The 21934-nt window shown below is 42.9% G+C and overlaps 1 protein-coding gene and 1 pseudogene across 2 annotated transcripts in view; both read right to left on the minus strand.

Moving 5' to 3' along the window:
- The window catches only part of hmcn1 (hemicentin 1), a 740737-nt gene that overhangs the window by 307555 nt on the left and 411248 nt on the right, over positions 1-21934 (minus strand). For both annotated transcript variants that reach the window (XM_068037415.1, XM_068037414.1), the window contains exons 28-30: positions 21617-21764; positions 19873-19999; positions 7419-7573 (exon numbers count right to left, since the gene is read on the minus strand). In XM_068037415.1, the coding sequence (XP_067893516.1) occupies positions 7419-7573; positions 19873-19999; positions 21617-21764 (430 nt within the window). The remainder of the gene's footprint in view (positions 1-7418; positions 7574-19872; positions 20000-21616; positions 21765-21934) is intronic.
- Positions 17-1330, minus strand: LOC137373005 (N-myc proto-oncogene protein-like; annotated as a pseudogene).

A 21934-nucleotide genomic window follows, 5' to 3' on the forward strand; every position in this document is an offset into this window, starting at 1 on the left:
GCTCGGGGAGTTTGCATCACGTCTGTTGACGGTTTTTCTGAGGTTTGTCCCCCTCTGCATTCAGTTTCTGTTGCTTTTCCCATAGCCTGCTAACATACTCTGTTGCTTTTCTCAAGATGACCACTTTTGAGGCCTTGTCATTCTTGGAAAGTTCCGGCACCTCATCTCAAACAGCCAACAGACAATGCTTCAACTCATTGCTCCTCTGCCTCTTCAGGACATTGCGTGTCCTTCGTCTCTCCTCATCTTCCATGTCTGAAGGCCTGGGACTCAAGGTCAAGGACCTGTTTGGGGAGGAGTACTTGGCCTTGTGGAGGTAGCTGTCCATTCTGGCTCGTTTTGGTGCTGGCAGTTCTATAGAGAGCAGTGGTGATGGCGCGGCATAGTTGTGCTGTTGCTGGATTTCCAGACTACACCGTTTGATGCTGCCAGTGTCTGCGAGCGGGTTCCAGTCCTTGAAGGTTTTCCCTTGGGAATGCTCCCCACTGCCAGCCTTTGCTTCTCAGTGGTTACAGTGTCATTCTCTTCTTCTGAGTTGCTGGGCTGTGAAGAAACACTGTCTGTTGACTAAGAAGTTTCACCATCTGAATTTAGATCTTCATTCTCTTGGTGTAGCATCTCTGAGAAGGGGCTGATACTCTCCAAATTACAACCATTGAGATCCTGGAGGAGCTGTGACTCAACCTCAGACATCAGGGGACTGGACACAGGGGGTGCATCCTCTCTGAGGCGCCTTTGGAGTCTCTCATGGCGTCAAACCTGTCCGGGTACATTTGTTGTACACCCTGAACTGACTCAATGTGGGTACCCTTGGTCTCTTCTGCTGTAATGGGTTCCTTGGTGACCTCGTGGAGAGTCACAATGTTGAGGTTCCGACATGTTGGTAATCCTGCCAATGCTATTCTGCTCATGTCAACCAGGCAAAATTTTACGGTTTCCATGCTGACTTGCCATAGCTGCATTGCACTGTCAGTGTGCCACTGCAAGGGATGGATGACCCATTGTACGCAGATAACTTTGCAGTTGTCAGCTGTATCATTAATTTCCAAAAACTCCTTCAAGGTTCGGCCAGGTAGGATATTTGCACTAGCTTCGGTGTCAATCTTAAACAGAGTGTGTGTTTACCAACTTTCTTTGGGTACGTGATGTTAATAGTAGCAAAAGCTTCCAGTTGTTTGACTTCATCAACACAGTGTGTCAGGATCACAATGTGAAATGCCTGTTCATCTTCTGGCTGAGAATCACTCCTCTCTGAGTCCTGTCTCAGGTCTGTTTTGCTGTGGACCTCGTGTATCGGCTTGCGGTTATGTAAGTCTCTGGTGCCCGCCATGCTGCTGTTGCCCTGTTGCTGCACCTGTCTTCTGTTTTCTTGTGTCCTACTGTGACTTCTGGCTGCATCGTTGGAGACAGATTTCTTGCATGGTGGGGGGGGGAGGGCAGTGTCCTTTTGCACCGCACGCCTTGCACAGGTCTTGAAATGCAGAACAACTTTGTGGTAAATGGGACAAACCACACACTTTGCTTGCTCTTTTCGACATGGTTATCATGCTGATACTGTTGGCTGCACCTAGTGCTTGCAGATGCAGTTGTCCAGCTACCATGGTTTCATATTTCCTGCCATCTTCTAGCAGCGCATCAATGCTGTGACCTTTCTTTTCCCCTCAAGAGGTCTTTCTGAAATGCTTCAATGGGTGTTGAGACATTCACCAGCTCCATGCAATGCTCCGACAGCTCAGTTTCTGAATATCACATTTGTTACCCTTACTACAGCATCTGCTGAATTGAACTGGTTTATTGATTCCTGTGGCTGCTGCCTGTAAGACATCAATTCCAGGCAGTGAATTCTAAAATTCACTCGTAACCGGAGCTGATCTTCTCACACTTTCCATATCTTTGCGGGATCTTTCTGGTTTTCTTCAGATAAGCCAGAGATACTGCTTCTGTGTAACCACTCATTTCCAACTGTTATCAGTATTTTTACAACCCATTTCTCCAGTTCTCCAGTCGCTTGGTTTGCGAAGCATAATTGCATTCTTTGTTTGAAAAGTTTGAACTCTGATAGGATATCAATGGCCTTCCAGTTCATGCTCAGAAATTTGATATCCATCTTTCTTCTGTTCTTTTGCTTTCTGCTCTATGTTTAACTTTGTTCAGCTCTGTGTGTGTGCCTGCAGCTCTGTATTTATTATGACTTTTCTATTTGTGGTTTGAAACTGGTTTTTAAACTTGTTCTATTCACTCTGTGCTGTTTCCCCCTAAAGAAATTCTCTGTTATTTATACTGGCTGCTTGGAAAGAGAGGAGCAGGTATTTGACAGTGTTCTGTGTTTATTCTGCTTGCAGTACTTAAGCTTTTCTGTTTACACAGCTGTTCAATAGGCAGCTGAATTGATTTTTTTGCTAGAGTTTGTTTATGTTCTTCACGCTCAAGTGGTTTAATGTTTTTTTAACTGTGGCTGCGTGAATGGAGACTCTTCTTCATGCTCGAGTGATTTACTAATATTTTTAAACTTTGGCTGTGTGGATGGACACTCTGCAGTGTTTGGAGGCTTCCCGTGCTTTTTGTTTTGGACGCCTCATGTAATGGCGCCGACCTCAATGAGCCTGGGAGAATAATCATGTTTTCCTCGTTTTTTGTTTTCTCCCACAGAGCCTTTGAAAAGAAATCAACTTTTTTAAGCACTTCAAGCGGGGATTCCTCGACTGTCGGCACAATGACTCACCCAATCGCAGGAATTTATTTGCAGCTTGTCCTTCTGAGCTTTGTCATCTACAGCTGGAGGTAAATATTTTTTTTCTTTCCACTGTTTGGGCCAGTATTTCTTTGGAACTTGCTCTCTTGTGGCTATAGACAAGGTCGTTTTCACAGCAGTTTTACCCATGGTCTTCAAACTTAGACTTTGTCTTCTCACCATAGCTGCCACCATGTAATGAGTTCTTTATGTTGTCTGATGCAACATAAATGAGACGCGTGGAGTCCAATTCATTGAAGATTTCTAACAGATTTAATAACAGCTAAACTATTGTATACAGTACAGAGGAAACTATTTACAGAACCTTCATCTGCGAATTACAGTTGCAGAGTGACTCCAGTTTGTATTCACATGACTATGACCTGGTACTTAGCTCATTAGCATGCTGAACTCTTAAAGGGATATCACTCTTAAGGCAATCACACAGCAGAAGATACTAAATCATAATATAATTACAGATGAGGAAAGCTATTCCATCCATCTTAATTCATCCATCCAAAAAGATTCTAATGTCTTCCCATTTGTAGAATCCAATTGGGTCTTAAATAATGCCAGGGCTTTTGCCTCCACTACCTGGAGATCTATTTCATATGTTGATTAGTTTTGTGACTTCCTGACATCAGTCCTGTGATTATGTTTTACTAGTTTGAACCTAAGTCCCATCATTCTGAATACTTTCACCTGCTCTTACCTAACTTCTGTAATAAGTTCTGTCTTTTAGCCAATTTTGTATCTGTTCCCAGTGTTTACCCTGAAATTTCACAGCTTTGTGTTTAACTAATAGCCTTTTGTACTAACCTTTGTCTTTAGAAAGTAAAAGTACACTATTCCATAGAGCTGTCCACAATCCCCTTGTGTTGACAGTTCCTCCCAGCCTTCAGGGAGCTTGTCAAGCAGGATCTTCTATTGAATTTCTATTAACTGCTTTTTACCGGGTTGTTAGTCATTTTCGCCTTGAAGGAGGTGCATGTCCATCATCTGGGGTGTTTGGTAGGGTTCCGGTGAGTACATAGGTGATTGATAAGGCCAATCTGCGCCTGGAAGGTTTTGATACAAACAAGGCAGGATACCTCAGGCGACTGAGTTTTGGACAAGCTGCTAGATCGGGGTTTCTTCTCCTTGCATTTTCTCTCTGCCTCTGATATGTGCTTGCTTTCGAAGGAGGTTGCACCCTTTTTTATTTGGTTGCACCAGGTACAGTGATCCTGAGCGAGCTTCTCCCAGGACTCGTGGTCGATGTCAAAACTCCTCAGCAAAGCCTTCAAAGTGTCCTTGGAGCACTTCCTTTGATTGCTATGAAAGCACAACCCAGACTCAACCTCTCCATAGAAGATTCACTTTGATAAGCAAGTCTTGGGCATTCTGGCTATATGACCAGCCCAATTCAGCTGTGACTGTCTCAATATGGTGTGGCTGCTTGGCATGCCAGCTCAGGTGAGCACCAGAGGGTCTGGTGTTTTGTCCTGCCATCTAATCTTCAGAAGCTTCCAAAGGTAGCACAAGTGAAAGTGGTTGAGCTTCTTGGCGTGACGCTAGTACACAATCAAGGTTTTGCATACGTGGAGCAGTGTGGACAGGACTATTGCTCTATAGACTTTCAGTTTGGTAGGCAGACTTACTCCTCTTTGTTCCCAGACTGATGTTCGAAGTCTGCCGAAGGCTGCACTTGCTTTGGCAATTTTTGCATGTGTCTCGTCATCGGCATAAACAGCTCGAGAGAGTGTACTGCCAAGATAATGAAACTTATCCGCTGCTGACAGGTTCTGGTCATGAACTGAAACCTTGGGCTCAAGATTCCTGGAGCAGGCTAGTGCATTACTTCATTTTTCTTTGTGCTGATCGTAAGGACAAAGTTGTCGCATGCATTGGAGAACAAGTCCATGCTGCATTGCATGTCCAGCGTGGAACCAGCAACTCACACACAGTCATCGACAAACAGAAAATCGCGAAGTATGCCCTGAGAGAACTTGGATTTTGCCCAGAGGCTTCTCAGATTGAGCAGCTTCCTGTCCATGCAATATCTGATTTCGATGTCAGGATCACCATCTTGGAAGGCATCAGACAGCATGGCAGAGAAAAACATGCTGAAAGGATTGGTGCTAGCACGCAGCCCTGCTTAACTCTATTAGTGACTGGGAATGGATCAGAAGACTCACCATAATCCAGGACACGCGAGAGCGTGCCATCATGAAACTGTTGTACTGGGTTACTATAGAACAGATAACCCTCAAATTTATTCCTAATAATCAATTCTATTATTTTACATGGTATGCAAGTGCGACTAATGAGTTTCCAGTTCCCTATGTCTTTTCTTTCATCAGTTTTGATTATTTGTAACACTTCAGCTTCTGTCCAGTGGTACAGTGCTGTGGATTAAGGGGAACCGGTGGATGTACCTCATTCAGATTTCCAAAAGGCATTTGATTAGGTGCCACATCAAAGGTTATTGCGGAAAATAAAAGCTCATGGTATAGGGGGCATCGATAGAAGATTGGCTAGCTAACAGGAAACAGAGTATGCATAAATGGGTTATTTTCTGGCTGGCAAGATGTAAAGAGTGGTGTGCTGCAGGGATCAGTGCTGGGGCCTTAGCTTTTTACAATTTATTTAAATGACTTGGATGAAGGGACTGAAGGTATGGTTGCTAAATTGGCTGATGACACAAAGATAGATAAGAAAGTAAGCTGTGAAGAGGACAGAAGTAGGCTATAAAGGCATATAGATAGGTTAAGTGAGTGGGCAAAGATCCAGCAAATGGAGTATAATGTGGGAAAATATGAAATTGTCCATTTTGGCAGAAAGAGTAAAAAAGAAGCATATTATCTAAATGGTGAGAGATTGCAGAGCTCTGAGATGCAGAGGGATCTGGGTGTCCTAGAGCATGAATTGCAAAAGGTTAGTATGCAGGTACAGCAAGTAATTAGGAAAGCTAATAGAACGTTATCATTTATTGCGAGGGGAATTGAATACAAAAGTAGGGAGGTTATGCTTCAGTTTTACAGGGCATTGGTGAGACCATATCTAGGGTACCGTGTACAGTATTGGTCTCCTTATTTAAGGAAGGATATAAATGCATTGAAAGCAGTTCAGAGAAGATTTACTAGACTATTAACTGGAATGGGCGTGTTGTCTTATGAGGTAAGGTTGGACAGGCTAGGCTTGTATCTGCTGTAATTTAGAAGAGTAAGAGGCGACTTGATTGAAACATATAAGATCCTGAGGGGTCTTGACAGGCTGGGTGTGGAAAGGATGTTGCCCCTTGTAGGAGAATCTAGAACTAGGAGTCACTATTTAAAAATAAGGGGTCGCCCATTTAAGACAGAGATGAAGAGAAATGTTTTTTGTCTCAGAGGGTGGTGAGTCTTTGGAACTCTGTTCCTCAAAAGGCAGTGAAAGCAGAGTCTTTAAATGTTTTTAAGGCAGAGTTCGATAGACTCTTGATAAGCAAGGGGGTGAAAGGTTATCGGGGGTAGGCAGGAACGTGAAGTCGAGGTTACAAACAGATCAGCCATGATCTTATTGGACGATGGAGCAGGCTCGAGGGGCTGAGTGGCCTATTCTTGCTACTAATTCGTATGTTCATATGTATGTTCGTACCTCTCCAGTGTCCATTGACTCCTCACAATGATCGTCAGTGCTTCAAAAATCTCACTAGGCTGTTTCAGCATTTAGAGGTAAATACTATCCATATATAATTATTTTTGAGTTATTTTAGCCTTTTTAGGATTAGTATCTCAGTTATATCAAAGTCACTGATTTTACTTAGGTTATCCTTGTTTGGGGAGTTGCATGTTGCCTATGTCCTCCCTTGTGAAGAATCAGAAGTAGTAATCATTTAGAATACTTAATATTTTGTGTTCAATGCCAGGTTTAAGCCTGTTTGCATCTTTGATGATTTTCACCACTTCTCCAGCTGCACTCTTATGATGTGATACTGTGTTACTGATACGTTTAGCCTCAACTGTTATGCTTTCTTCAAGGTCTCTCTTTGCTCCTCTGACCACCCTCTCAATGTCCCTATATTCATGGCAGTAAACCCCTTCCTCTTTCGCCTGCAGGATTTGTATTTTCTCCCCCTTGTGCGACCAATTTTCATCTGCCGTCCTCCTCCCCTCGCCTCCCTGTTAGGCAAAAGTGAGGCAGCAGCACGTTGAAAATGTTTACTGTCCCATCCTGGCCCGAGTCTTTGTGGCCTTAGAGGAAACTAATTAAACATAGATCCATCTTACCAGCAAAACAAACACAGTGGGCTGTATGCCACAGTGCTTTTTTCATTATGAAACCGCACATCATCTGACTTATTGCATGCAACATTATAGGAAGTCAGCTGGTACAAATAGATATACCAGATTTCCTTCCTTTTAGAGCAGTGCAGGTTATGAAGTGATAGTGTAAAGACAAAATTCTGGCTATTTAATTTGGTATTTTAGATTTGAAACTTCCAGCTAAATAGCTGGATTTTAGTTCCCATGCTCTGGTGACCTACTTCTGGGAGTGTAACTGTTGCACAGAAATTTGATAATGTCAGCTTTGCAGTTCAGTCAGTCAACAAAAATATAAAGTAAATCACTGACAGAAAATCCCCAGATTTTAAGTATAACACAAGATGATATAACTCAAACCAGGGGCAACCACTTGTTTTCCATCTGGGAAAAGTTGGACTTACCATAGACATTGAGCTGGAACTCTTTGAATCGTTTTCCTGCAGCATTCACCGCACTGCACTGGTAGAGGCCCTGGTCAGCTAGACGTGCACTCTTTATGTGTAGTACCTGCCCTCTGTCTCTTACCTCCAAGTTAGTATCACCTGGGAACAGAAGCCTGTTGTGCAAATGATGCAATTTTTTCATTATTATTGCATTTAGTACAAAATGAAAACAAATCTAATTTGATAATATATGGGGCCGAATTTTGTTCTGGCAACAGGCTGGAAGGTGAGGGGAGTCCCTGCCTCAGCCCTTCTGTTGGAAACGCATCGCAATTCCACAACAGGTAGGCAATTAACTGCGTGCCATCAGGGAAGCTATCCCTTTAAGGGATGAGCTCCTGCCTCCAAGAGCTGCAGGCCAATCGGAAGGCTGGCAGCTCTGCAGTACTGGCAGCACCACTGGGAGAGACCCTGATAGAGGTTAAGTGGGATTGGGGTCACAGGCAGGCCCTGTGACAGAGTTGGGGAGGGTGTGGTTGGTGAGGGTGGGGGGAGGGTCTTATTGGGGAGGGGTGGCAATCACCGCCGGGGGGTCCTCCGGGGTAGGTGGGGCTACTCTGGGGCCCTGGATTGCTCCCAAAGGAGTGACCCCCCCCCACCCACCCCACCAATCCTGCTAGGAGGCTGCCAGGTATTGGCTTTGGCTTCAGAATTGGCAGTAAAACCATTGAGTTAATTTTGTATACTGATTTATTTTAAGGTGTTTCTATTATGTGATCTGGCGGCATCTCCCCATGACGGTGGGCCCTTCCATCTTCTAGTAAATTGAGGTGGAGGCAGGAAGAGGCCCTTAAGTGGCACTTTCAACACAAATGTATTGACCCCACCCCCACCCTCTGTTCCCATCCCTAGAGGGCCCATAAAACTCAGCCCATATCTCTACAAGTGGGAGGACAGAGTGAGCTTCCAAGGACAAAATTAATACCCAGTGAGTGATGGATCTTGTGTGGCATATCTTCCAAAATTGTACTCCATTTAAATTGCAGCACTACTGCAGATTACAGCCCTGACTTTTATGGCAACAATGCAGTGTAGATAAGGCAGTATTGGTGCTGCTGGAGTAGCACACAAACAACTCAAAAGTTGTTTGGCTGTTCCTCCAAAAGCAGCAAATGTGAAATGCTTATCCTGGATTTTGTTTGGCTGTGCATGGATACAGTTTTCACTCACTGACCCATATAGACCATCCCTGACCAACAGTCAGTGTCATGATTGAGCCTGTCAAACATCTGCTTTGATTATAGTATTTTTGAAGCAGTTCTGTATTTTCACTAAATTTTCTCTCTTGCTCAGCTTGTTTTGTATGCAACGAAATTCATAAACATCCTATACCATATGTAAATAATTAAGGAAAACTACATTTTGTTCTCACAGTTGTTTGATTAATTATCTGAATCATTGTAAAGATTTGAAGTATGAAAGTAATCGTTTCCCGACAAAGCTAGGAAAAGATTTGGGTTCATTAGATAATTATACTGATTTGGTCAACACAAAGGGAATCACTGAATTGGACCTGTAACATCTCTAGAATTCAGCTCCTCAAAAATCCATGCAGTCTCCATTTACCCTCTCGTTCAACGAATAAATAAATTAATAAATAAAAATAAAAAAATAAGTAGTGGTACATTTTTTACACTACCCAGTTATACATATTGCTATGATAATAACTCTCTTCTTTCAAGCACTGTTGTGAACAGATGAATCACACATGATAGAAACATCTTAAAAAAATTAGTATACAAAATGAACTCAAAAAAGATCTCACCACCAATTCTGAAGCCAAAGCCAATACCTGGTGGATGTTATTCACAGTTTTCTTTTATTATTCTTGCCCTCACCAATATGATTATTTGTGTCTGCAAATTTTCAGACTACAAGATATCTGAGAAAAGGAACTTCAAAATTTTACCAGACGAGATTCATAAAGTAAGTCTTGGAATTTGATAGGTATATGGTAGGAAGCATATCAGGCACAGCCACCTTTTGCCTTTTCCAAAATGTGATAGTGATATGAGCAGACCAAGGAGTGGGATCATGGCCTGAGTTCTAGGAGTTAATTTTCCTCTGCTGTGTGCCCAGGGAACACTTGCTACTTAGCATGAGAAAAGGGGTGGAGACCATTAAGCTGTATCTCAGCCCCTTTTGTGGTGCCTTCATGTTTCCATGGTTTCATAGAATCATATTATGGAGCACAGAAGGAGATAGTCATTCAGCCCTTCGTGCTTGTGTGGTAAAACTATCTAATTAATCCCATGCCCCTGCTTTTTCCCATAACCCTGTTAATGTTTTTCCTTCAACTATTTATCCAATTCCCTTTTACATGTTACTATTGAATCTGCTTCCACCACGCTTTTTAAGCAGCACATTACAGATCACTACAACTTGTGTAAAAATATGTTTCCTCATGTTACCTCTGGTTCTTTTGCCAATCACCTTAAATCTGTGTCCTGTAGCTACCAACCCTTCTATCCCTAGAAACAGTTTCTCGCTATTTACTCTGTCAAAACCATTCATGATTTTGAACACCTCTATCAAATTTTTTCTTTGCTCTAAGGTATGCTCGAGGAGGGGCTGATTGGATGTTTAGGTGTACTGAGGGTGTTACGTCTTCTTGTTGTTTTCTGGTTCCCCGATGTAGAAAATAATCAGACTTTAAACTTGGAAAGGCTGGAGTCTTTGTTTAATCATTCAGCCACCATGCTGCCTGCTGTAGGACTGGTGAAACTGGTTTTGTGTTGCATATCACATGACTCTCCAGTGCAGCTGTGAATGTGGACCCACTGGAACACTTACACATAACAACTAGTTCCTAGCACTTTACAGGTAGTATAACAATATATAACATCCCTCTTTCTTTAAAACATAATGCCCCCATATAAATATAAGTGTCAATATAGCTAAAGAAGATTATCAACCGACTTTTGGAAATAATCTGAACCCCTTTTTAGAGTCTTTTATAGTGTGTATTCCTTTTCTAAAAACTATTATTCACGGTATCACTTGGGTGGTAAAATGTTGTGCCTCCATCTTGTAGGTTTAACATTTGTTGCTCTTAGTGGTGAGTTGGCGCACTGTACAGGCGATGTTGTGTCACTTGCTGGTGATGTTGTTAATGTTGTCTCGCTGGATAGTGATGTTTCCGGTGTTGTTGATGGTCATTTATGCTGTTCTAGCTCAGGTGTAGGTTGAATATGGATAATGTTCCTTCTCATTTGGTTATTGGTTTTGGTCTCAATGATATATGACCTTGGGGTCTCAGCTTCACCAACAACTTTGCTGGGCTCCAGCTTTTTCATGATTGAATCCTGTACATGTACAGTTTTCCTTTCAACAGCTCGGGTAGGGATTTAGCATAGTTGTTGAAGTGTTGCTCTCCTCTTACCTGTGCTTCAGTGAGTCCTGGTCACTTGAAGGATGTATTTTGCTTGGCAGAGTAATCTTATATTTTCTTTCATTCAACAGCTCTGCAGGCTTGTCAGCCTTGTGAGGTGTGGATCGAGTGACAATTAGGCCAGGTTTGGGTCTTCCTTCATCTCTTGGCATTTCACAAGTGTTCTTTTGACCATCTGGATGTGTCTTTCTATAAATCCGTGTCCCCGTGGGTAGTGTGGCAATGAGGTGATGGTGTTGAACCTATACTGGTCAGCGAATTCCTTAAATCCTCTGGATGTAAATTGGGTGCCATTGTCACATATTAACCTTTCAAGAATCCCTTGCTCAGCAAACAGAACTCATACTGCTGAGATTATTGTTGTGGCTCTCAATTCTTTCACCTTCTGGATAAAAGGGAACTTTGAGTAGTAGTCTGTGACTATGAGATATCATTCTTGATTACGTGTGAATAAATCGACTCCTATAGTATACCATTGTCTGGGTGGTACTTCAGTAGCTATTATCTCTTTCTGTTGGGAGTTTCTGTACTTCTGGCATGCATTGCATGTAGACATGTATATGCCTATCCAGTACACAGCTGATTTGGCTCTGAGCTTACACTTCTCCATTCCCATATGGCCTTTGTGTATCTTTTGGAGAAGATTTTCCTGCATTGTTTTGATTATGATTATTCTGGATCCGGCCAGCAGAACACCATCTTCTAGTGAGATGTCATCTCTGATAGACCAGTACTGTTGTACTGCCGGCTATGTGTGCTGTATCTTATCAGGCCATCCCTGGATCACTTGCTGAGATAGCATCTGTAACTCCTTGTCTTTGCTGGTCTCATCTCTAATTTGACTAAGTTTCGGTGGTGTTACATTCATCAGGTGATGAATCTTTATGCCTAGATCTTCTATCTCGTGTTTCTCCAGTGGTGACAAACGAGATAGGGTATCTGCCAGTACCATTTCTCTTCCTAGCTTATATTTCAGAGTGAAATCACAACTCTGAAGCCTCAAGAGTAACCTCTGCAGTCTTGCTGGTGCTTTACATAGAGTTTTCTTGTCAATCTACTCCAGTGGTCGGTGATCACTCTCCACTATGAACTTTCTCCCATGGAGATATGTGTGGAACTTCTCACATCCATACACAACTGCCAGAAGTTCTCTTTCTATGTTGGCATATCTGTCTCAGCTGACGTCAGGGCTTTGGACGCAAATGCTATTGGCTTTCCCTCTTGTACCAGGGCTGCTCCCAGTCCTTTTGTGGAAGCATCTATTTGTAGAGTGACAGGTTTCTTTCTGTCGTAGTATGACAGACTTGTCTCCTTGCAGGCCACCTTTTTGAGTTTGTTGAAATTCCTGTCATGTGACACTGACCACTGGTACTCTATATCTTCTTTCATCAGCTCCAGCAGGTTTGCTGTGTGTTCCGACATGTGCAGAATAAAGGAGCCCATGTATTGTATCAAGCCAAGGAAACTTCTCAACACTCTCTTACCTCCTGGGGCTTCCATCCCCGAGATGGCTGAGGTTCTTTCAGGACTTGGCTTGACTCCGTCAGGTGTGCACACCATTCCGAAGAACTGGCATTCTGCCACCTTTACAATGCATTTGTCTGCGTTTAGCTTAATCCCAACTTTCCTGGTTCTCTCCATGGCTTCATGTCGATGGTTGTCATGATCTTTTCCATCTACACTATATGCCTGGATATCATCTGCTATGCCGACTGCTCCTTTGCATCCCCTATATGTTTTGCCTACTTTCTGTTGGAACACATCCTGGCTCACTTTGAGGCCAAAAGGTAGACGCAGGAATTTGTACTGTCCAAAGGGTGTGTTGAATGTTGTCAACAATGATGATTCTGCTTCTAGCTTCATATTCCAGTAGCCATTTCTGGCATCAAGCTTGCTGAAAACCTTTGCCCCTACCAGTGGTGTGATTTCTTTCAGTGTGGGAATAGGGTAGTGATTCCTCTTTATTGCTTGGTTAAGATCTTTGGGATCGAGGCAAATTCTTACTTGTCCATTTGGCTTCTCTCTCACAATGATGGAATTTACCCAATCTGTAGGCTCTGTGACTCTGGCAATCACCTTCTTTTCTTCCATTTCTTGGAGCTCTCTTTCAAGCTTTCCTTTTAGTTCTATTGGTACTTTACGTGGGGGATGAATCACGGGTTTCATTGCTGGGTCAATAGCAATGTGATACTCAAAATCTTCAAAGCATCCAACTGTCTCATCAAAACACTCTGGGTACATTTGTACCTGATGGGAACATAGGAACATAGGAAGATAGGAACAGGAGTAGGCCATTCAGCCCCTCGAGCCTGTCCCGCCATTCAATGAGATCATGGCTGATCCGCGGCCTAACTCCACATACCTGCCTTTGGCACATATCCATTAATAAAATTTGCTTAACAAAGATCTATCTATCTCAGATTTAAAATTAACAACTGTTCTAGCTTCAACTTCTGTTTGTGGGAGCGAGTTCCAAACCTCTACCACCCTTTGCGTGAAGAAGTGCTTCCTAACGTCTCTCCTGAACGGTCTGGTCCTAATTTTTAGACTATGCCCCCTAGTTTTAGAATCTCCAACCAGTGGAAATAGTTTATCTTTATCTAGCCTGTCTTTTCCTGTTAATATCTTGAAGACTTCGATCAGATCACCCCTTAACCTTCTAAATTCTAGCGAAAACAGGCCTAATTTGTGTAATCTCTCCTCGTAACTTAACCCCTGTAGTCCAGGTATCATTCTTGTAAACCTACATTGCACTCCCTCCAAGGCCAATATTCCTTCCTAAGGTGTGGTGCCCAGAACTGCTCACAGTACTCCAAGTGGGGTCTAACCAGGGTTTTGTACAGCTGCAGCATAACCTCTGTGTCTTTATATTTCAATCCTCTAGATATAAAGGCTAGCATTCCATTCGCCTTTTTGATTATTTTCTGCACTTGCTCGTGGCATTTTAAAGATCTATGCACCTGAACCCCCAGTCTGTTTGGACATCCACTGTACTTAAGCTCTTCCCATTTAGAAAGTACCCTGCTCTATCCTTTTTTGGTCCAAAATGGATAACCTCACACTTGCCCGCATTGAAATCCATCTGCCACAGTTTTGCCCACTCACCTCATCTGTCAATATCTCTTTGCAATTTTATGCTATCATCTAGACTGTCGACAATGCTGCCTAACTTTGTATCATCAGCAAATTTGGATATATGACTTACTATGCCATCATCCAAGTCGTTAATGAATAATGTGAATAATTGAGGCCCCAACACAGATCCCTGCGGGACACCACTAGTTACATCCTGCCAGTCGTACTACTTATCCATTATCCCCACTCTCTGTCGCCTACCACTCAACCAACTTTCTAACCATGTCAATAATTTGCCCTCAACTCCATGGACTTCAACCTTAGTTAACAGTCTCTTATGTGGGACTTTATCAAATGCCTTCTGGAAGTCCATATAAATAACATCCATGGACACTCCGCTGTCCACTACCTTAGTCACCTCTTCAAAAAACTCAATGAGATTTGTCAGGCATGACCTTCCCGTCATGAATCCATGCTGGCTGTCCCTGATTAACTGAAATTTTTCGAGCTGTTCAGTCACCCTATCCTTGATTATAGACTCCAGCAACTTGCCCACCACAGATGTCAGGCTAACTGGTCTGTAATTTCCTTGGTTTCCCCTTTCACCCTTCTTAAAAAGTGCAGTGACATGTACAACTTTCTAATCCAGAGGGACCACTCTTGAATCTAGGGAACTCTGAAAGACTATAGTTAGGGCATCTACAATGTGCTCCCCTAATTCCTTTAACACCCTCGGATGGAAACCGTCAGGGCTTGGGGATTTCTCACTCTTTAGTTCCATTATTAATTTCCTTGTTACTGATGATTTACTTACGTTAATTGTATTAAGTCCCTGTCCCCTATCGGCTATTAATTTTTTCGGAACTTCCGGCAAGTTATCTTCCTTTTCAACTGTAAATACTGAGGCAAAGTAATTGTTCAACATGTCTGCCATTTCCCCATTATCAATGACAATATCTCTAGTTTCAGCTTTTAGTGGGCCTACATTGCTCTTGACCACCCGTTTTCCCTTTATGTAACTATAAAATTTCTTCTTATTGATTTTGATGTCCCTTGCAAGTTTCCTTTCATAATCTCTTTTAGTAGCTCTTATAAGCTGCTTTGTGACCCTTTGCTGGTCTTTGTATTGATCCCATTCGGCGTTTTGCATTTTTGTAAGCCATTTCTTTTTGTTTTATGCTGTCCCTAATCTCTTTAGTTGTCCATTGCTGTTTTTTCTGTGAAGTGGAGCTTTTTCCTGTCAGGGGTATATAATCGCTCTGTATTTTGTTAAATGTTTCTTTAAATATTCTCCACTGTTCTTCAGTCGTTTGACCCATTAACAGATCTACCCAGTTTACTGTGGACAGTCTCTGTCTCATCCCAGTAAAGTCAGCCTTACCCAAGCCTAAAATTCTAGTAGCTGATTCGTGCTTTTCCCTTTCAAACGCTACCTTGAATTCAATCATGTTGTGATCACTATTTGATAAATGTTCACGCAGTTAGGCTACTAATTAAATTTGGCTCATTACTCATAACTAAATCTAATATTGCCTGTCCCCTTTTTACATCTCGGACATATTGCTGTAGGAAACTATCCCAGACACATTCCAGAAATTCACTACCTTTCTGACAGGTTCTAGTCTGCCTCTCCCAATCTATGTGTAAGTTAAAATCCCCCATTAATACTACTTTGCCTTTGTTACACACTTGCCTAATTTGTGCATTTATACAATCTAACACCTCAGAACTGCTACCAGGGGGTCTATACACAACACCCATTACAGTTTTAGATCCTTTTCTGTTCTTCAATTCCACCCATAAGGTCTCCACTGGATGCTTTCCCCTCATTATATCCTCCCTCACCAATGAGGTGATATTATTTCTAATCAGTAAGGATACTCCACTCCCTCTGCCATTTTCCTTGTCCCTCCTGTAAACTTTATAACCAGGTATATTTAATTCCCAGTCCCCACCATCCTGCAGCCACGTCTCCGCAATGGCCACCATATCATAATTTTCCATTTGAATTTGCACCTGCAGTTCATCTAGTTTATTTCTTACACTCCGTGCATTTGTATATAGAACTCTTATTTGAGCTATACCCCCTAACCTGTCCATCAGCACTGATGCTTTATTCGCCTGTTTATTATTTCTCTCTTCTGGTTTAACCAGTATATTTCTTGCAGTTTGGTAACAATCAGCCTCACCACTAACCTGCACTCCCACCTTCTCCTTTAACTTCCTGTTTTTCCATGCAACTGAACCCTCCCTCCACTATTTAGTTTAAAACCCTATCTACAGCCCTAGTTATGCGATTTGCCAGGAGTCTGGTCCCAGCATGATTCAGGTGGAGCCCGTCCCATCAGAACAGCTCCTTCCTTCCCCAGTACTGGTGCTAATGTCCCACGAATTCGAACCCATTTCTCCCACACCAATCTTTGAGCCACGCATTTACCTCTTTAATCTTATTGACCCTTTGCCAATTTGCTCGTGAGACAGGTAGTAATCTGGAGATTATTACCTTTTTGGTTCTGCTTTTTAATTTATCCCCTAGCTGCTCATAGTCCCTCAGCAGAACCTCTATTCTCGTTCTACCTATATCGTTGGTACCTACGTGGACCACAACAACTGGATCTTTCCCCTCCCACTTCAAGTTCCTCTGCAGCCCAGATGAGATATACCAAACCCTGGCACCAGGTAGGCAACAGAGCCTTCGGGACTCTCGATCCTGGCCACAGAGAACAGTGTTTATGCCCCTAACTATACTATCTCCAATTACGACTACATTTCTCTTTTCTCCCCCCACTTGAACGGCTCCCTGTACCACGGTGCTGTGGTCAGTTTGCTCAACCTCCCAACAGTCCCTGCTCTTGCCCACACAGGGAGCAAGAATCTCAAACCTGTTGGACAAGGACAATGGCTGAGGCTCCTGCAGCACTACCTCCTGGATCCCTCTACCTGCCTCACTCAGAGTCACACCCCCCTGTCCCTGACCACTGGCCGAATTCACGGTAGTTAATCTAAGGGGTGTGCCTCCTGAAACACAGCGTCCAGGTAACTCTCCCACTCCCTGATGTGTCGCAGGATCCGAAGCTCAGACTCCAGCTCATCAACTTTGAGCCGGAGTTCCTTGAGCAGCCAGCACTTGCAACAGATGTGTTCACCAGGAACCACAATGGGGTCCACCAGCTCCCACATCATGCAGGTACAACACATCGCCTGACCCTGCATCTCTATTTTATTTAATTAGATTTTAATTTGTTTTTTTAAATTTCCGACTAGTCTTTAGTTTTTAATCTGTAAAATATTTCTCCTTTTCACCTTTAATTTGAAATCAACTTAGAATAGGTAATTCAAGTTAGCAGTTATTTACCAACCAATGAACTTACAGTTTTCCTGTGATGTCACTCTTTGTTTTATTTTTCACTCTGTTTTTACTCCCTTAAATTACCCAAAAATTAGATTTACACTAGGTACCTTGATTCCCCTCCCAAAAAAAAATACTACCTACTATATTAAAAAGAACTGTAGACCTTTCTCTTTACTTTAGTTACTTACCGAGCTATTTCGAGTTATTCCCTAACAGCTGTTACTCACCAACCAATCACCTTGCAGCTTTCCTGTGATGTCACTGTTGACTTTTTTTCAAAACTCCGGCGTGCCTGGACTGCTCCCGGAAGGTAAGCCAGCTCGCTGAATGGACTCTCTCTCTCCCCCTCCCTCCCCTCCCCCAGTCTCTTTGAACTCCGGCTCCGCTCTCGCTATGTCCCGCTCGCTGAATGAACTCTCTCTCTCTCTCTCCCCCTCCCTCCCCTCCCCCAGTCTCTTTGAACTCCGGCTCTGCTCTCGCTATGTCCCGCTCGCTGAATGGACTCTCTCTCTCCCCCTCCCTCCCTCCCTCCCCTCCCCCAGTCTCTTTGTACTCCGGCTCCGCTCTCGCTGTGTCCCACTCACTTCTTTGCTTCTGATCGGAGGGCGCTTTTCAATGGGTGTACTATCTTCAACCCTCAGTGTCACCTCCTTCACCTCATGGTTTACTGAGATCATCTGCAGCCCTTCGCAACTGTTTAACCCCAGGATAGCAGGACCATCTGTTTCAGTGACATAGAATATACAGTTAACATCTTTTCCATTGTGTGTCCCTCTGATTTGGGTTGTTTCCAGCTGTCGAATCTCAGTTCCCCCATAATCTGTTAGCATGATGTTGTTTGGTTTCAGAGCACCTTTCCTTGGATAACCATTTTCCTCCAATTTTTCAGGAAAGATTTTCTGGTATAGTCTGAGCGGGATGATGTTACTCTGCGCTCCAGTATCTATCTTCACCTTCAGATTTATCGTTGTGGGCTTGTTTCTCAGCCTCTTCCTGATCTGAATGGTTATGTGATTTTCTTTTCTCTGAAAAAGGTCACATCCAGACATTTCGTGCAATTGTATGGTTCCTAGGTCTATCATGTTCTCCAGCTTATCATCATCTTCCAGGGTATGGATGTTTTGGTTTCTTTCACTATTCCTTTGCCCTGTTACTCTGACTCTGGTGACTCGTCTACCACCTTCTTGCCTTGTTCTGCACATCATTTCCCAATGATTGGTCTTTCCGCAAGCTCTGCAGATTGATCCATATGCGGGACACTTCCTTCTATCTGTCAATTCATGTGGTTGTCAACAGCTCCTGCATGTCTTTCTTTCTGGTGTACATTCTTTTGTTGTGGTTTTATTGTATCAACCCTGCTCCCTTTCTTGGCTTAACTGAAGGCTAGCTGTTTGGGTAGTCAGTGTCTTTATCTGTCTGCTTGTGGGTTCATGCGCTCTGGCAATGTCTACAGCCTATGATATTGTGAGCTTGTCCTTTCTGATTAGAGCTTTCTGTACTTCAGGATGTGCAGAACCCCAAATGAGCTGATCTATTAGCCTTTCATCTATAAATGACTTTAAATTTACATTTTCTGGCTGCATTTTTCAATCTTGTTACAAAATTGTCAATCGGCTCACCTAGTTCCTATTTGAGGCCTTGAAATTCATATTGGTATATCCGATTATTTGATTTTGGCTGGAGATGGGTGCTGAATCTTGCAAAAATTTTGTCTGGGTTTCTGCTGTCCTCTTCACTTAGGTCCCAGCTGTTAAATAAATGTAATCCTTTATCTCCAACCCACAGTCGAATATAGCTGACCCTCTCCTCTTCACTAGTGCCTTTAATAAATTACTGAATGTCAATCTGCACTTTTGTTTAAACTCTCAAATGCTTCCCAATTCATTATGGGTTGTAGTTGTGCATTCATTCCTGTCCCAGCTGACATTTCATTTTTACACGAGTCACTCAGTTTTTCTTTCTCTCTCTGGCACTAATTTGGGTCAATTTTCCCAATTTAATTCTTTTAAAATGTTCTAGGTTTACTCATAGACACTCGCTGCACCATGTTATGTCTTCTTGTTGTTTTCTGGTTCCCAGATGTTGGAAATAATCACACTTTAAACTTGGAAAGGCTGGAGTCTTTGTTTAATCATTCAGCCACTATACTGCCTGCTGTAAGACTGGTAAAAACTGGTTTTGTGTTACATATCACATGACTCTCCAGTGCAGCAATGAATGTGGCCCCACTGGAACACTTACACATAACAACTAGCTCCCAGCTAATTAGTTCCTAGCACTTTACAGATAGAATAACAATATATAACAGCGGACACAAACAAAGGCCATGCAACTGAGGTGAGAGTAATATCTACACATTTATTAGCTCATTCTTCTGAGTGTCTGCCTCATGATGGTCTGAGTGGAATGACATCCACAATTAGATGGCCTTAGTAACTAGTCCTTCAGATAGAAGTAGTTGAGAGGAGCAGGCAGCAAGGTCATGAGGTTGAAAAATGTAAGTCCCACCATTTTTCCCAGGACTAGCGGTAATAATACTGGGATTAAAGACCTTCTGGGTGCTGTTTGTGGACATGGCAGGAAAAGGTGCTTACCTGTTGTCTTTGTACCACTGAATGTTAGGAAAGGGAATGCCTTTGACTTTACACTCCAGTGTTGTTTCACGATTCAGAATCACCGAGACTTCACTTAGGCTGCCAGCACCTGTTATACTTGGAGGGACTTGAGGAGGGAGGGAAAACAAATAAAGAACAATGCAGAAAGCATTTAAATGGTATGAACACAGAGATTGAGAGACGGTTAGCTTTTTTAATGTAAAGAGAAACCCAAGTGAAGGGAGTCAACAGGACATTGCTGAAGTCGAAAAGGGTAGATGATTAAATAAATCAAGCACGTGATTAAGTGCAATGAAGTTAAGAGTTTTAACATTTGTCAGATTGTAGAAGGATTGCCATCCAAGGGAGGCTAGGGATTCCGTAGCTTTTGGATCTTACAAAGGAAAAATCAGAGTAGGGAGGCAGTCAAATAAATATCCATGGCTTTATAAGGAATAAGAAGAGCAGATGCTGAGTGGTGCAGAGAGATCAAGGAGGAGTCAAGGGTTACAGTACCATAAAATTAAGGGAGGCATGAATTCAGAAAAATACAGAGATTATGTAAAATTGTTCTTTCAACTAACCTCTGTCAGTTGCTTTAACTAGTGCTCAAATGAGATCCCTCTTTTACTCTCGACACAATTTAAGCCCCTCAATAAAAGTGAACTTAGATTGTAAATGTGTAACTTCACCCATAGGGCTGAATTTAGTTGAGCTCCCGACGCCGGGTTCCTCGGGAGGGCGGGGGGGGGGCGGAAGATCGCTGAAGCAGTGGCCCGCTATGGAGCCTGACTCCGGGATTGCCGGGCCCAATATTCTCGACGGCGACGAAGCTCCATGGCGGCCCCCCCCCCACCGCTCAGCGAAAGGACCCACCTTTAAATATTTAAATAAACTCTATGCATATATTTAAATCCAATTTCCTGTGATCTTACTTGCTGTTCCGGATCTTCAGTGCAAAGGAAGGCATTTACATGCCTTCACTTTCCCGTCTAGGGAAAGCTGGCGCCACTGAGGTGGGGAAGTGGGAAACAGAGCATTTTTAGTGTAGTGGGGGGGGGAGATGGGGTCAACGCTACATTTTTAGTGTGGTAGGGGAAGGGGTGACCTCTGCACTTAGTGCAGTTGTGGGGAGAAGGGGTCAACACTGCAATTTCAGGTGTATTGGGGAGTGGAGGGGGGGTTGCGGAAAGGGGCCAAACATTTATTTTTAGCGTAGTTGTGGTTGGGGGGGGGGGGGGTCAACTGTCATCTGTCAATGCAGGCCTGGCAGCCCTTTAAAAATGGCACCAGTGCCTGTGCAGAAATAGGCGACCCTGTTGACGGCGTCGCCGAGGACGTACCTGCCACGTAATTGGGGAGGGGCGGCCGCCTTGCAAATTATAATGAGCTGCCATGCACTAGATCGCGGTGGCATGGTGGCGCACGGCCTCGTGGCAGGAAAATAAAATCCAGCCCATAATGTGTAAAACTGTGCAACTGTATGAGGCCCTCAAAGTATGTATCTACAAGTGTCATGTAATCTACAACATAGCTTCTAGTTTTTTTTATTGTTCCATGACCGAAAATGTGTAAAGTTTTGTACAATTCAATTTGAAAAATAAAACCACCCATCATCAATTCAGATGGATTATGTATTTTGAAAAAGCATCTGAAATATATATTATACAACGTTGGTTGCACACTGCAAGAGACATTCAATAACTTGATTATTCCCTTTTGTTTTAAATCTATGTCCACTCACCTAGCACTTCCACATTGAAGTTCTTCTCTGCAGTTCCAGCAATGTTGATTGTTCGACAAGTGTATTTCCCTGTGTCACCAGTTGTTGCCTTGTGCACTTTCAGTGTTTTCCCCGCATTCAATATCTGTACAATGCTGCTGCCTCCAATCTGGAGGACACATTATTTTGGAAGGGTATTTTACCATGAAGTGATTGATATTTAGATACTTTTTTAGATAACATTATCTTGAAAGAATAACACATATTTTATACATACATGATATATATCTATTCTGTACAATAGGCAAGCAGTAACAAAAGCCAGATTTCCCCAAATTT

The sequence above is a fragment of the Heterodontus francisci genome, chromosome 8, assembly GCF_036365525.1.
Source record: "Heterodontus francisci isolate sHetFra1 chromosome 8, sHetFra1.hap1, whole genome shotgun sequence".
Classification (NCBI taxonomy): Eukaryota; Metazoa; Chordata; class Chondrichthyes; order Heterodontiformes; family Heterodontidae; genus Heterodontus; species Heterodontus francisci.